The sequence below is a fragment of the Sceloporus occidentalis genome, unplaced genomic scaffold (assembly GCF_023333645.1).
Source record: "Sceloporus occidentalis isolate IW3139 unplaced genomic scaffold, rSceOcc1.0.p SCAF_9, whole genome shotgun sequence".
Taxonomy (NCBI): Eukaryota; Metazoa; Chordata; class Lepidosauria; order Squamata; family Phrynosomatidae; genus Sceloporus; species Sceloporus occidentalis.
In genome coordinates, this window is record NW_028316989.1 from 7,550,074 (window position 1) to 7,565,903 (window position 15,830).

A 15,830-nucleotide genomic window follows, 5' to 3' on the forward strand; every position below is an offset into this window, starting at 1 on the left:
CAGCCTTGAAGTCAGCTGCAAAGGGGGAAGTTTTGGGGTGGGGTGCAAGTGGCTATAGAATAGCTTCATTTAAATGAGGTGTCACATTCAACAAAATGACGTACACATCTATCTCTAATGGAATACAAACCAAAGACTGTTTCTCCTAGATGCTGTTGGGCTCTCATCCTTATAGTCACAGGAAGCTGTCATGACTAATAACCCTTAATAGTGTAGCTCATTCATGTGTAGTTATGTTTCAACTCCAATTGCATCTATCCTTAGCCTCCATTTCGGAACATGATATTCCACATAAAAGAGATAATACTTACTCTCCCAAAAAGACCATCTCAGTGGCAACATCTCCTGAAGCTTGAGCTAGGAAGTCCTTTATGAAAGCAGTTACGCTGTTCAGACTGATATTACCACAGACAACTATATACCTGCAGGAGGAAGAAATGTCTGAAGCTCATATCCTTGTATGAAAAAAATAGCATGGTTATCTCTAATGCAGAACTGGTCTGTAGAGCTTCATAGTTACCTGACATCATTCATATATATATATGTAATAGGAAAACCTCAAATGTGTAGGCGAATGCAAAAGTCCAAACCAAAAGTGCAAGTTGAATGTTTGACTTGAAAAGAGTTTATATAAAAATATAAATTATTGACATGTATATTTCCGGAATAGATTCTCTCTATAAATTGTCTAAATATTCCATCTGTGTCAAATCAATTATAAAAAATGCATGCAGAATCTAAGATGTTTTGATATGCAGTGTTTGCCTCAGAACTTTGTACAGACAACACCATTCAAATGTTTGACACCATTCAAAGATTGGGTATTATATTTTTATATAATTTTTTTCCATTTTCATATGAAGTCTTTTTAAAGCTGATACATGAATTTTTCTCTGTCATTCCCTTTTTCTTTTATTCCCTTGCCCCATCCTTTTTCTTTTAGCACCTGGTAAACAAAACAATGGCCTACAGATGGGAAATGCTCAATATACTACATTTCAAGTCCCCAAGAAAGTGTCAGGAGCTGAGTCTTTCAGCTTGCCTGCCTTGGTGAATATGCTTTGCTTGCATATAATATATTATGTGTTACTAAATAATGGGACAAATTAATAAGTTAATTAGTAGGGCTGCTGCTCACATTCCTTTGTAGGCTAAAGAACAGATGAGGAAAGCCTCTAGCTGGAGACTCAAGGCCAGTCCCATGAAAAGAAATGGTACGGAGCAGAAAGAGGGATAACAATGAGAAAGAAGAAGAAAGAATTCTGTTTGGGTTTATGGGCAAAAATCTGAGGTATGGTATAGTGTAACTATACTGGACTGTTGTTGGATCCTCAGTCTTGACAACACACTTCTGTGGTGAACATCATTAGTTTCTGAATAAGGTTGTTTCTTTTTTTGTGAACCAGTACATGACAGATAGGGGCTACCAAGGATTACAGAATGTAAGGAGAGATTGTTACCATTCAGGAAACATATGGGGTTTTGGGGTTTCTCAATGCTCAATTCCACCTTGCTTGAGAATTTGTAAATATGGTACTTCATTTGCAAAAGAAGTAACAAGGAGAGCAGTTCATTGAGAATTGCTCAGGACTTCTTCTTTCTCTTATGTAGTAAAAGTAAGCACCTCATCCACTCCTTTTAATTTTTTGAGTCTCAGGTCCTGTCTGCATTGGCCGAAAGTCTGAAGTCAGGAGCATTATGCACTGGAACTCAGACTGGATTGGCCACAATAGCAGCTGCACATACTGGGTCACACCTGGTGAAGTGGTGCCGCATTGTTCTCATGGGCCGGATGGGCCAATCCCATATCAGCATGGCTAACCCATCCTGTTCCCTTTCAAAGGGTTTGTTTTTTATTGCAGTGAAAATGCAATTGAAATCACTTACTTCCTGCCTTTCACAGCCTCATAGGACCCTCTGTAAATCCTAGTGCTTCCAACAATGTCTGCCATTTCAGGAACCAAATTTGCAAAGAGGATCTCGGATAACGGAGATATAAACATGATTATTTTCTTGAATGCAAACATAATTTTTACATGTCAAGTTGAATTTCAAGGAACTGCCTATGCAAAACGGATACAATGGCCCAACGTCATTACATGTTTATGAAGAAATCTCCACACAGTAACACACACCTACATTGGAAACCTGCATGGAAAAGGCAATGCTTCTTCCTTGGAACATGAAGAAGATGCAGAGCCTGAAACCCTTAGGCTGGGATGTCAGTTCATTAACATAGGAACAAAACATTTTAAGCCCCAAACATCTGAGAGTCAAGGGTTGACAAACACTATCATAGTACTTGAGAGAACTCTTTTGTGATAACTATTAGCCGCTCATGAATTGAGGGTCAATAAAGATATGTATCTGAAGAAAACATTGTAGTGGGGCAAAACCTTCTCAATTTCCCAACAAACTGGTCTCTTTGCCCTCTCTGAAAGAAGGTAGCTATGTACTAGGCTGCCTACACATTGCTTCCCATATTGTTAATTGCAAGCCCCATCATCTCTTCCACTGGGAAACTATTCACAGGCATCTGGAGAGAACAGAAGAGATATGTGAAAAGAATCTATTTGCTAATTCAAATCATAATATATGTTCTTACCAAACCAGCAACGATGAAGAAAAGGATGAATCCACGTCCTAAATTGGTTTTGACAATTATATCCCCGTAACCAACTGTAGACATGGTCACCATAATCAGGTATAAACACTCAAAATAAGTCAGGTTTTGGGAATTCTTCTGCTTTTCCCATGGATCACCAGTATTTTCCATCTACAGAATAAACAATAAAAACAAAAATGGAGCAAACATAAGATGCAGAACTGGTATAAGCAATCCTTGTTAAAATTGCATTACACTCCTTAATTATATATGTACTTTATTTTTAAAAAAGAGAAACTCAGACTGTATTTAGCAATCTTGTTACACCTTAATGTAAAAGATAAAGGTTTTCCCTTTGATAAGGTTTTCAAGTTGTGTCGGACTGTAGGAGGCGGTGTCCATCTCTGTTACTAAGATGAACAGCCAGCATTGTCAAAGAAATCCCTGTCATCATGTGGCCAGCATGACTGCACAGAATGCTGTTACCTTCCCATTAAAGTGGTACCTAGTTATCTACTTTTTCTTTTACATGTTTTCAAACTGTTACGTTGACAGAAGCTGGGACTAGTGACTTGAACTGCTGACCTGACGATCTTGCAACCATCAGAATCAATGTCTTAACTACTGACCCACTGACCCACTGTTATACTTTATTAATCTTGATTACTTTACCTTTTCTACCTTGTGGTGTGGTATTGTTTGCCTTCATGTCATTTAAAATGTGTATTATTATTATTATTATTATTATTATTATTATTCACACACACACATAATATTGTCTTGTTTGCTGTTGCGTTCCTTCAAGTTACCTCTGATTTATGGCACCATAAGGAGACCCTATCATAGAGTTTTCATGGTAAGTTTCTTCAGAGGGGTTTGCCATTGCCATTCTCTTATGCCATTCTGTTATACTACATATAGCCTCTCTTATTTTAAGTCATATAGACATCATATTCATCAGAACAATATAGAAGCTTTATCCATCTATTCAGTTTTTAACAGGTTTGGCAATGAACAATTCATGTAGAACATCTGCCTTCTAAACCAGTTTACAGGTAACATTGTCCTTAGGTTCTCCCTAATAACATAATTTTCCATAGTGTCTGCTATGTTATTATAACAACTCTTACAGGCTTTTATATATTCTCCGTCTTGTCTTTTATCTTATTCTTAACCATTTTATCCATCTGTATTTTATTTGTTATTGGGATGATATATCCCATTATTGTATGCCGCCTTGATCCCTGGAAAGGCGGGATAGAAATAAAACTTTTATTATTATTATATATTATCTGAGCATTTGTACAACCCTAATGGGCTTCTGTGAAATACAGGCATTCATGGATTTAACCTTAAGTAAATCTTAACTGCAATATGAAAGTATATATAAGTTATAGACTACAAATATTTTCATGAGTCCAAGATTCTTCTCATCAGGGTTTCCCAACACTTACAAAACGGGTTTGTTTTTGTTAAAAAAAATTATTGAATATTTTCAAATACTCTTTCCATCCCTATTACATACCCAATGAAGAAATCCTGCAGCAGTTAGCCAGGTACTGACAAATACAGCTAGTAGTTTGGTCAACTTGATTGCAGTACTGGAAAGGAAAGGAAATATACAGTGTGAGTGATAAAACAGGGGCAGACACCAATGACACATCTATTTAGTCCTCCCAGTATCTTAGCTCAATGCTGCGATGCACATTGCATTATAAATTAGCAACTGCTCTAAGCCCTATTTGAGAAAAGTGTGTATTGTGCACCAAATGGAAGTGTTCAGAGCCAGACCTTTTCTCCCAGCACAGATGCAAGGCCCCTGTTCCAAATCTCCCCGCTCCCTTTAGATTTAGATTTCAGACTGTGTTTTGATCCTGGAGCTTCCACAGTGGCTATCAAAAATAATATTAAATTATAAATTTGCCACAACAGTCACACATATTGAAGCAAATTCCCTTCATTCTAGTTTCTCCCCTTAGATTGGAGTTCCAAGTATCCTACTTTTGTATCCAAAATGGAGCAAATGTATTAGACGTTCTTCATTGCTTTGTTGTGGTTTTAATGTCTAAATGTTGCACACAGTCATCACAGAGTTTGCAACATTTAACTTTTTCTTATTTGCATCTTCTGCCCTCTGTCTTTGATGCACTTAAAAACAATCTTTGTGCACTCCTGCGATACAGTATATATAGCTGCGATTTTTTGATATGGTGCTGTCTCAGTGCAGACGAGGTTTCCAGTAGGATAAATGACAATGTCAGGAGGAGGAAGCCACACAAACACAGTCCATCTTTCACAAATTACTGATTTGCTGATGAAAAGAAAACCAGTACGGTTTCTCTCCATCATAAAACATCCTCACACCCTATCTTGCAGTTATTTGTTTTTCAGCACAGAAGATCATATCATTCAGTGGTCATGTAAGAATATGACCTACTTAGCAAGCAAGAGAAAACTCAAAGTGGGGGTTGGAATGGTTTGTTTATCAAAGAGGAGAACATGCAGCATTCCTTGGCTTTTTCTGTAGCCTTTAGCCTCCAACGACAATCCTGATTACATTTTTCTCTGGGAAATGAGATAAACTCTCTTTCTTGGAACCTCTAGGAGCTGTAATTCACATTTTAAATGGATTGTGTGAACCCTCTGTATAGCTTTATTTTGGGGGAAACTGTTTTTCCAAAAAGTAGACTTTTAGTTGTTTCTGCTTTCATTTGTGGGTTCTTCCTCTCCACAGTTTTGGTGGTCTTTGTAGTCTACAGAGGGCTGTGAGACAGAAATGGACCATAGTCACCAACCTTGGATAACCCAGTCCATGTTTTGCTTACCCACTTGTGGTGATGTGAAGGAACTGCATTATTTTGGGAAGTTCCATCAATCTGAGTGCTCTCAGAAACCGCAAACCTACAGAGGAGAAAGTGAGGAGACACATATGAGAAAGAACCTTCTTGCACCAACACTCCATTTGTTATCAAGGAGTCAGCATTTAGGTGTCAATCCCCTATATTTATGTCTGTGAAGGTCCCTTTGAATTCTTATAGTTCCTCCTGAGAAAAGTATTTAGCCACAATATTCCATCCTGTGAAGAGGATGGCATTGTTGTGAGAGCATTCAAGGAATGTTAGCTTAAAGTATATGAAGGGGTCAGGGACGATTCTCAGTTGGACCCTATAACTATTCACAGATTGTACGGATGATTGTTTGACAGGGCTCTTTTGAATAATGGAATGCTAACTCATATGTTTAAATTCAATTGCCAATCCCACTTAAAGCAGACCAGTTGACTCAACTGCTGTATGAAGTCAAAGCCTATATAAATCCCATTGATTGGCTGGTAGTATTTAGGCTACAGTAGTGATGGCAAACCTTTCATGATGAGTACCTGCACTTTTTTATGATCACACCTGAAAGATGCAGAGTTGTTTCTGTGTGTACTCACCAAGCCAGTTTCTTTCCAAATAGAAGGCTATACAGACTGGAGTGATGGTGAAGAAGTCTACAACGGAATTAAGCTCAAGCCAAAATATCAGCTTGTCATTTGCTGCCAAGAACTAGGGAAAAAATGCACACAATCAGATGACACAATAGTCATTATCTCCCTAAATTTCCTTTATTTCCAAACTAGTCTCTCACAAAATATAAAAAGCTCATGTTTGCAAGGGGGCCAGAATGCATGGAAGATTAGTAAGAACATGCTTTCTGGACCCCTTGCAAACATTGCATGTCTTGGCCACTGCATCAGCTCAGTATCTGTACCTTGAAGAAAGGTCTAAAAGGGTTGCTGTTTCTGCTTGTAGAAGCTTCTCCACACAAAGTCAGCATAGTTTTATGATCACATCAGCTTCCCCTTCTGCCCTTTGTCCATCATATGGAGACAATGGATATAAACACTGTGTATATGTCTCCCACTATAAAGATGAGAGCAATCTAGTACTTTTATTTCCAGCACAGAAGATCTCCCAAGATTCCAGAGTAATGTTAGTGCTTCTTTTCTTCAACATGGAAATGTTTGCTTAATAATAATTATATTACCAAGCTATAGTTATGATTGTAATCCAGGAGTAACCTTTAAATAACAGGATTAAAGGTGGAAAAGGTGACGCCAGGCTTTGTTGGACTGCAACTCGTATCACGCACTACGGCTGTTGGGAGTTGCAGCCTAGCAAGAGTCAGAGAGTTGAAATTTGCATTAGGTGGACATATATTTTTGTTACTGATGTTTGCTGTTGTTATTACAACAAGGATCTCTTACCCGTAATCCAAAGTAAAGGAGGAAGAATACATTGAAGAATAGGTCTATATTAATTGTCTTGTCTTCAAAGGTGAGACAGAATTCACTAACACTGGAAGAAACAGGATAGTCAAATATTCGTTATCTTTTATAGATATAAGGTTTCCAAACAACCCTTGAAATCAGTATTGGACAACATCTAACATGTTCTCCACCAGAACTGGGGTATAAGAGCCTTAAACAGTTTACACACACACACACCACACACACACACACACACACACACACACACACACACACACACAGCTGATGTGCTGCTCTGGATCTTCTGGGAAGATTTGAAGTCATTTGTTCTTGCACCAATGTGGCTGTCTGTACAGATGTCCCTCTGAGCCACCCAGCATGTTTGCGGCTGCCAAGAGTCTCTCGTTCTGAGGTCAGAACAAGGTGCTCAACATATGTTTGTCTCTGTTTATCTCATGCTGACCTCAGAAGTGAGCAACCCACATCATCACACAATGGGATGCCCATGCAGGCAGCCACCACAGTGGCTGAAATGGAAGACCAGGTAATGAGGGAAGACTGGGGAAATTGTGGGACCAGGATATTCTGGGCTATTCTGGAGGTTTTTCTGGAAAATGAATGGCATCCTTAATGGTGTAAGTAATTTGTCAAAACACCAACAGCAATAATAATATATAAGTAGAGAGATCTTGTAGCACCTTTGATACTCAGGGGCTGTGCAGACTGCCCTAAGGGATGGCCTGCAACCACCTTCAGCTGTTCTGGATGGGGCCGTGGTAACCTCATGCCACAGCCCTGATCTGGCATTTCCAAGGAGCAAAAAGGAGCTACAAAAAGCAGCTCCTTTTTGCACCCTGGAAAGGGTGTGATAGCCACAGTGCTGCAGCTTTAAGGCACGCCTTTGGCACTGCATCATGTGGATGCAGCGCCAGAGGAGCGTCGTGATGCCATGTGCCGTATGGAACAGTGTGCAGTGTCAGGCCACCCCAGGGGTGCAGTCATGGCATGCGTCATGCGGCCTCCAAACCCTGACTCCCTTTTAAAATTACCTACCCTATTTGTGAGCAAGAGGAATAAGAAATTCATTAACAGTTTCTCAGAGGAGGGGGAACAGTTTGTTTCATTCTTTCATGTTAGTTGTAGCTGCTGCCATTTGGTAAATGGTGACCAAAACGAATTGCAAAAAGATTAGCAGTTTGGCCAATCTTTTGTGTCTTCCCTAGTGCCCTAGGTCCACCATCTTTCTGATGACTTGGAGAGTTGGGAAGAGTTTCCACACACAAAGAGAAATATGGAAATAAAATCTGCAAACTAAAATAAAGCTTTAGAAGTGTTAAAGTTCAGTTTACCCGTAGCAGTTGATAAAGTAAATGATGAGTGATCCAATACTAAAGAGGAACACCAGTATTACCTGAAACAAAAATCAGTATGTCAGTCATACTAGATCTCCTTAAAGATTTCCCCAATAATGAAGGGTAGAGCCACACAAATTGGTTTTAAATTGGATGCTATTTTAGATTACTTTATTGTGATTGGTACCTTGCTGATTGAAAAAAGAGGTTCATCACACTGTCTTAATGCAAGATGAACATGTAATACATGCAACCAAAAGGGAGTAATCACTGAACACTGAATTGTTGAACCATTGAATTGCTGGAAGAAACAGCAGCTTCTGCATTTGTTCTTGCTGCTCCCCTGTTCACTACGGATGGGATGCCTTAGGCAGAAAGGGATTAGGATCATTTGTCTTCCTTTTATGCTTGCTTTTCCTTTCTCTGTCAGCCATCTATCCCAAAAACATGAGTGCAAACTGTTGTAAAAGAAAAGAAGCGCCCCAGACTGAACTGTCCACTCTCTTCCCATCTACATTTTGAGAAGAAAGAACATTCCACAACATGTCTTTCTCCCAGCCTTTTCTTCATAGAGCAGTGGTCTCCAAACTGACATTCTTAGACATTCCTGGACTTCAGCTTAAAACAAACAAACAAACCAAAACCTTCAGGTGGCATGACCAATGCTCAGAGATTCCAAGTCTGTAGTCCAAGATCTAAGAGTGAAGATTGGGAACAAATTTCCTACAGTATGCTCTGTTGGTTACATAATTTTTGGATCCATATAGAGGATAACTTAATTACCGTATGATGATGCTTTCCACAATAGGTTTCAGATATGATTATTTGTACTGACTACACTAAGGGAATATATACACATGGAACTACTCACCACAACACGTCCTACAGAAGTCTGAGCTGAGAGCATCCTCACCACCCAGTCTTGAAAGTATCCCTTCCAGCGGTCCAGGAGAGGGAATTTTACAGATTGTATCTATGCAATGTAAAAAAGGGGAAATGGTCCTTGTAATGTACCTTTTTATGCACTGATGTGTAGTATGAGCAAAAGTTTGAATCTTCTTGATGCACTAGGCTAACTTCATTGTCATTTACACTAGCGGCTACACTTTTATAGAAGTCATCTATGATGGCAAAGGAAGGAGGGAAAAAGCCGTGGTGGGAAGAAAAGGATGCTGACCATGAAAAGCCCATTTATCCAATGCCTGCTTCTTTGTGAGTCCCTGAATCCTGGGTGTTTTGATAAGGCTGGTTTGGAAAATCATCTGCCCTAACGTATGGGTGATTTTCAAGCTAGACTTCCATAAATACCCTGGATCCAATGACCCACCCAAAGCCAAACATTTGAAAAATAGGCTGCTTAGAGCCACCTTCCTTCAAAGACATTGTCCCCATTGGCTTTATTTTCTTCTGCTATACCAGTGTAGGTATGCTAGACTAATTCAAAAGGAATCCTGGTAGAATTATTTTCTTCTCCTTTGTAGCTTGCATAAGACCTTGAAAAAGCACTTCATTTATTTGTGGGATTTATAAACAGTATTTCCACCAATAAACTGTACATGTGGCACATGACTCTCCTTCTCTATTTCTATGCTCACCATAACCCTCTAATGTAGGTCAGGCTAAGAGAGAGAGAGTGACTGTCCCAAGATCATCCTGTGCTCTGCAAGGATTTGAACCTGGATCTCCCAAGCAGTGGCATCACTAGGGGTTCACCAAGGATGCCTGCACCACCCATTGAGAAGCTATGAGCCTGTACAGACAGACAAAATAAAGCTGCTTTGGGTCACTTTGGAGGTATGCAGTTTAAATGATGCATGTGTCCTAAGATGCCAGAAGCCATGCCAAAGCCACACTCCAGCCCTAAGAACTAAGATGCATGTGTCATTTAAACAACATACCTCCAAAGTGACCCAAAGCAGCTTTATTTTGGCCTGTCTGTATGGGCCCTATATGTCTGTGGTGTGGCCAGGAGGTAATTGTAGATAGATATGCTGGACAACTCCACTCACAGTAACTAAAAAAGATAATATGTAGGCATAATTTGGAATTATATCTCCATATATCACCAAGACATATTGGCTGGCCAATGATTCCTATAGCAATTATTAAAGAACCAGCTGGGCAATGCTGAAAAGAGACATTTAATCAAAAGCCAATTAATAACTTAATTAACTTGGAAAGAAGTGAATGCTAAAAAGTACAATTTAAGACAAACAATTAAGCTTTAAGATAAATGTAAATTGCCCCCTTTTTGTAGGAAGCTTTCTAATTTAAGTGATAACCGGCTTTAAGTTGTTAGTTAGTCGCTGTATATTTGTGAGTTCTCCTCCCCTCCCAGCATCTGTTTACCTTAAAATGATTAGCAATTAGAGAGAAGATGTAGCTCATAATGCTCTCAACTATCCTATACAAAATGATGAGGGTGAGGCCTCCCACAAAAATAGACAGACAGGCAGTGATAAAGGCTACTTGGACATAATCTGTACAGTGTGATGCAATCTCCTCAATCCAGTCTTCTTCTGGTATGTACTGAGCCATGGTTCCTCCTTTCCTGTCTGTCTTCTCCTCCCAACTGATCACTTACAGGTTCTGAAAGGGCCTATGCCTTGGCAGAATCTTTGTGATGTCACTGCCAACATGTAGGGCATAATAGTAATCCTAGTGTGACTGTGGGCTAGAAACATTACATAGAAACCATTGAGGAGAGGTAGACAACCTGTTGTTGTCCCAATGTTTTATTTGTTATTTAAATTTAAGAGATTTCTGGATCCTTCCCCAGCCCACAGGAGATTCTGAATCAATGAACAAATAGGAACAAAATTGTACACAAAGTTTTTAAACGTATTAAAATATTCTTTAAAAACTTGTATTTTCAATTGTATTCTTTATTGCTGTAAACTGCCTGGATTTCCTGTGAATGGGCAGGATATAAAAAATCATTTATTATTATTATTATTATTATTATTATTATGTAAAAATCAACTTTTAAAAAATCCTAACGATTTGAAAATAGACCAGTTTCATACATTAGCAGCCATGCAGAGCAACACTGCTGTGACTGCCTGCTGGAAGCTTAAAAGAGATGGAGCCAGCCTAACCTCCTTGGTTAGGGAGTCCCACAGTTGTGATGTTGCTACAGAGAAGACCCTGTTATGTGTACCTACCAGCCTAACTTCACAAGATGTTGGGACCCACAACAGAGCCTCCTCCAGGGACCTCAGATTTTAGGCAGGCTCCTATGGGAAGAGGTAGTCTTTCAGATATCCTGGCCCTATGCCTTTATGGATTTGTAGGTCAAAACCAGCACCTTAAATTGAATTCTGAAGCAAATTGGAAACCAATCTTCTGATTGTTTGGAATCTCTCCAAATCATTGACCATTTGCCATGGTGGGTTTTGCCCTCCAGTAGGTTTTCTCTATCCTTCAGGAATCTAGAACCAACTTGTCAGAAATACTCTTTTTTTAACCCACCCACCCACCCCGCCGCCTTATATATGTATGCACATGAAAACACACACATATGGAGAGAAGGAACAGGGACACCTTTAAAGAGAAATTCTGTGTTGAAGAAGCTGCTGATTACTGTTACACTAAGAAGTTAGACCTAACAGTGAAAAAGTTCAAGGAGTAAGTGAATGATGCCAACTTTTCCAACCATGGTGCTTCTGGACAGTCATTTTCTGTGACAGTTACCACAGGGATATATGTAAGAGTGGTGTTAGATCACACCCCAGGAGATAAATCCTTCCCTCCAAATAGACAAGGCCAGCACCAGGTCGCAACCTAAACATCTGTGGCATGGAAATCGAAACAGAAGAAAGAAACTATGCTAGTAAGGATTTGAGTAAACATTCAGGAGATCTTTATTCCCTTTTCCTTATGTAAAGAGGAAATGATGCATGCCTTTTATTTTGTTTAAGGCCACAGCAAGGGGGAGCTGTAGTCAAAAATTATTGCATGCCATCTATGTAATTGTCATATGTGGTCTTCAGCAGTGTACCAATAAATCTGCTAAATAAATCTGGTAAGAGGTGAATCTTGATTTCCCAGGAGATGTCAAGAAAAAGGAAGCAGTTTTTCATCCCATGGCTTTGGTGCACTTGGGGATATTTTCTGCCACAGTGACAGAAAACTGTACAGCTGCACACAGCTGTGCAGCTTCTCCAGAAAACCAAAGTTTTCCAAAAGGTACACATTTTTAATGTGTATATATGGTTTCTCCCCCTATTTGGTTGTCTTAATTTATTGTATCCTGTTCCAAACTGCTTCAGAAACAGAATGTTTTATAAATTGTATTAAGTGAAAAATGGGGGGGGGGGGGGGATGACAAGGGAATGACTTTTCCTGAACCCACCCCCCTTCGGAGAAACTACAGCTGCATCAACAGACCCCCAAGACCTCACAAAGTTCATAGATCTCTTGTGCCATGTGTAGTTTGGCACTTATAGACTAGGCCCCAGAGAGAGGGAAAGGACAGAGAAAAACCAAGGACAGTTTTCTGCAAATTGTTCAATGGCAGGCCTTGCAACCCACTTCTGCACCTGCTGGGATCAGATCTAGCTAGTTATCCCAACAGTTCACTCCCCAATGAAATATAATTTCATCACAGCTTCTAGGGTTCATGAAGAGTGTTCAAAAATCTTTTATGAAAGTGATGGATGAATAATAATGCAATCAGGTTCCTCTTCACGCAATCAGAGCAGCTGAGTGGGAAAGTGGTGATTTCGTCTGAAAAGGGGACACATGTCCAGGAAAAATAAGTAGCAAAACAACAATTCACTGGCATGAGGGTTGGTGAGGGAAAAAATACAATATCATGGCCTTTCAATAAATAGTTATTAAATGCCCATCATTTCCCAACTGAAACCAAAGGGGCCCCAGCTGTAGCCAGCTGCAGCTCTGAATAGCAATGAAACAATGGGCCTAGGGTGGCCATTTTGCAATTTTCGCAAAGTAGGTCTTCTTATTTGTGTTTGCATATGTGTGTCCTTTCTGGCTAACTCAGAGCAATTATAATCAGATCTCCTTCACACACAAATTAATGCCTAAACCAATATCTGCTGGAAGGGTTTGTAAATTGTGAATATGTCATACATCCCAACATTTCACAGATGGAAACTGAAGACACATGGGGCCAGGCAACTTCAGAATGTGGTCACTATAGGAAAAGTTATTGGTGAAAAATAATACACAAGGTAGGAGAAGCTGCAGCATCTTGCTCTTGCATTTATCTACTGGGGAGGGCAAGATTCTGCCCCCGCCTGTTGTCTCCCCACAGTTGAGTTAAGTGAGTGTAATCTACTTTTGCACTTTGACTCAGTCTGCAGCAGCTGAAGCAACTGAAAAAGTGCAATGACAGATGATTAATCAGGACTGTTCCTATCAAATTGGGACAGTTGGAGGATGTACTACACAGACATGAACATGGAGTTGTCTTTAGGGTATATTCTCAAAGGTGTACCTTTGGCCCAGCATAAGGTTCAGAGCACTCTTTACAGATGATTGGGGTAAGGAACTCAAGTCTACCAGAATCCTACTTCCAAGGAATGCTTCATTCACTTCCAAGGGACTACCTTACCCCTTTGCTACTCCAGCCTCATAGTCTGAGAAGTAGAGATTTTTAAAAAGCCTATGCTTTTAATAAAGCCTATGGTCTGGAACCCTGATGTCGCAGTGGTTAAATGCCAGTGCTTCAGCCAGTATTGCAGCCACAAGGTTGTGAGTTTTATCCCAGAACTCCAGGGTTGACTCAGACTTGCATCCTTCTGTAGGTTGCTAAAATGAGTATCCAGCTTGTTGGGGGCAATTAACTTGCATGTTGTAAACTGCTTAGAGACTACTTAGTTCAGTATGAAGTGGTATAGAAATGTAAATGCTATTGCTATTGCAGTGGCACTTTGGATTCCTCTCTTTTGTTTCCCACCTGGTTCATTCTGGATAGGCTACTGGGGCCTTCAGATCCTATTGGACTACATTTCTCATGATTCCTCTCTGGTTATATTGGCAAAAGGTGATCAATGTTAGCTAGGAGGCCTTGCTTTGTCAGACTTTAGCATCAGACTTATGATCATGTGGGTCTGCGCTGGGCATTTGAGGGAGAAACAGAGTTAACTAACTCTTGTCTTCCATATTTAAGTCCTGGCTTATGCTTAGGATCAGGGGCACAACAAGCATCAAAATAAACAACTGAATTAGCCTGAGGATAAATAGACAGGATTATATAAATGCACTCATCCTGCACATCTTTTGTTATGCAAAGAGCAGTTGAGGGGAATGGGACAGAACATATTTATTGAGCCACCCATTCGAGCCACCCATTCCTACCCATGCCACCTGCATTCTCACCTGTCATGTTGCAGTATTCTGTTTATTTGCTTGCTACTATAGGTTTGTTTGCCTTTTAATACCAATATAGCAAAAAAGACTAAGATAATCAGAATAATCTTTTGAGTTGTTTTGGGAAAGCTAACCAGATGCCATGCTTTGGCCTTACCATTAGATGGCAGCAAATCCCTGCCTATACTGCCGAAGGCCACCACTGTTTATTTCTCAATGCTAACAACAGAATTCCAGCCATAACCCTTTTCTCTCACTGTGTATCTTGCATATGCTCTTAAGTGGATGTTTTATTTGGATTAACTATTTATTGGTTACACTTATACTCTATGTGGAAATTGACTTATAGATCTAAATTCCACCAACTGACTATGCAAATATCCTGGCAGCATAAAAGTTATATCCTGGAACATTGTTGAGTGGCAAAGTAAATGAGTGGGCAGTTCATGCATCAAACTCCCAAAGAATACCAAGACAGACAGATCTGACATTTCAATCCAATTATTAATCCTGTTTCATTGCAAATACAAGCAGTCTGAATGGGGAGGGGGTCTATTGCAAAGCCCAATGGAAAGTGCTAGGCCTTTGTATCATTGTTTTAAAATTATAGAACATTTTGGTCATGTGGAAGATATTAAACATTATATTTTTCATAATAGAAACATAAGGGGGAGATTTCTGAGCCAGTTTATCCGAAGATTTTCAGGGTCCAAAGAGGAATGTATCAACTATTTACTGGCAGATGCACTCCCATATGTTACTTATCAAGTGGTTATTTTTACTATTTTATCTCAAAATTGGAAAGAGATATGTATACCAGATACATCTCTGGCACAGCTTTATGATGCCCCTTTGAGGCTGCATCATATGGATGCAGCACCGGAGTCGCGCCATGATGGCGCACTCTGTGTGGACCGGTGCAAGCCAAAATGGCACCCTGGGCCAGGGTTAGGGCATCCAGAGTGAGGACGCTGCACCCTGGCTCTGCCCACAGGCTGGCACAAAGTGACCATAATCATTTCACACCAGGAATGTCAAAGGGGAATTCTTCACTCTGCATCTGTTTTCAGTTGGCATGGGAAGGCTAACGTGTGATCCAAATTGGCTTGGTTTGGAGACATAGCTGCAGCCATAACTGTTTGCTTTAAACCTATGTATTTCCTCCTATTGAGAGGATACAGAAATAAAATAAATGCAGCTAAACCCTCTCCCCGCATACTCATTTTCTAAAAAGGCTACTGAACCTTCTAGATTAAAAAAAATAAATTAAAATAAAGAGAGTAGC

The 15,830-nt window shown here is 39.8% G+C and overlaps 1 protein-coding gene across 1 annotated transcript in view; it reads right to left on the reverse strand.

Annotated features, from left to right (window-relative positions):
• Positions 1-10,747, reverse strand: part of KCNU1 (potassium calcium-activated channel subfamily U member 1) — a 54,055-nt gene extending 43,308 nt beyond the window's left edge. Inside the window, exons 1-10 of the mRNA XM_089538206.1 lie at positions 10,559-10,747; positions 9,081-9,182; positions 8,207-8,268; positions 6,855-6,945; positions 6,042-6,153; positions 5,431-5,506; positions 4,131-4,206; positions 2,606-2,776; positions 1,888-1,979; positions 312-422 (exon numbers count right to left, since the gene is read on the reverse strand). Of these exons, the coding sequence (XP_089394332.1) occupies positions 312-422; positions 1,888-1,979; positions 2,606-2,776; positions 4,131-4,206; positions 5,431-5,506; positions 6,042-6,153; positions 6,855-6,945; positions 8,207-8,268; positions 9,081-9,182; positions 10,559-10,747 (1,082 nt within the window). The remainder of the gene's footprint in view (positions 1-311; positions 423-1,887; positions 1,980-2,605; positions 2,777-4,130; positions 4,207-5,430; positions 5,507-6,041; positions 6,154-6,854; positions 6,946-8,206; positions 8,269-9,080; positions 9,183-10,558) is intronic.
• Positions 10,748-15,830: the final 5,083 nt, after the last annotated feature.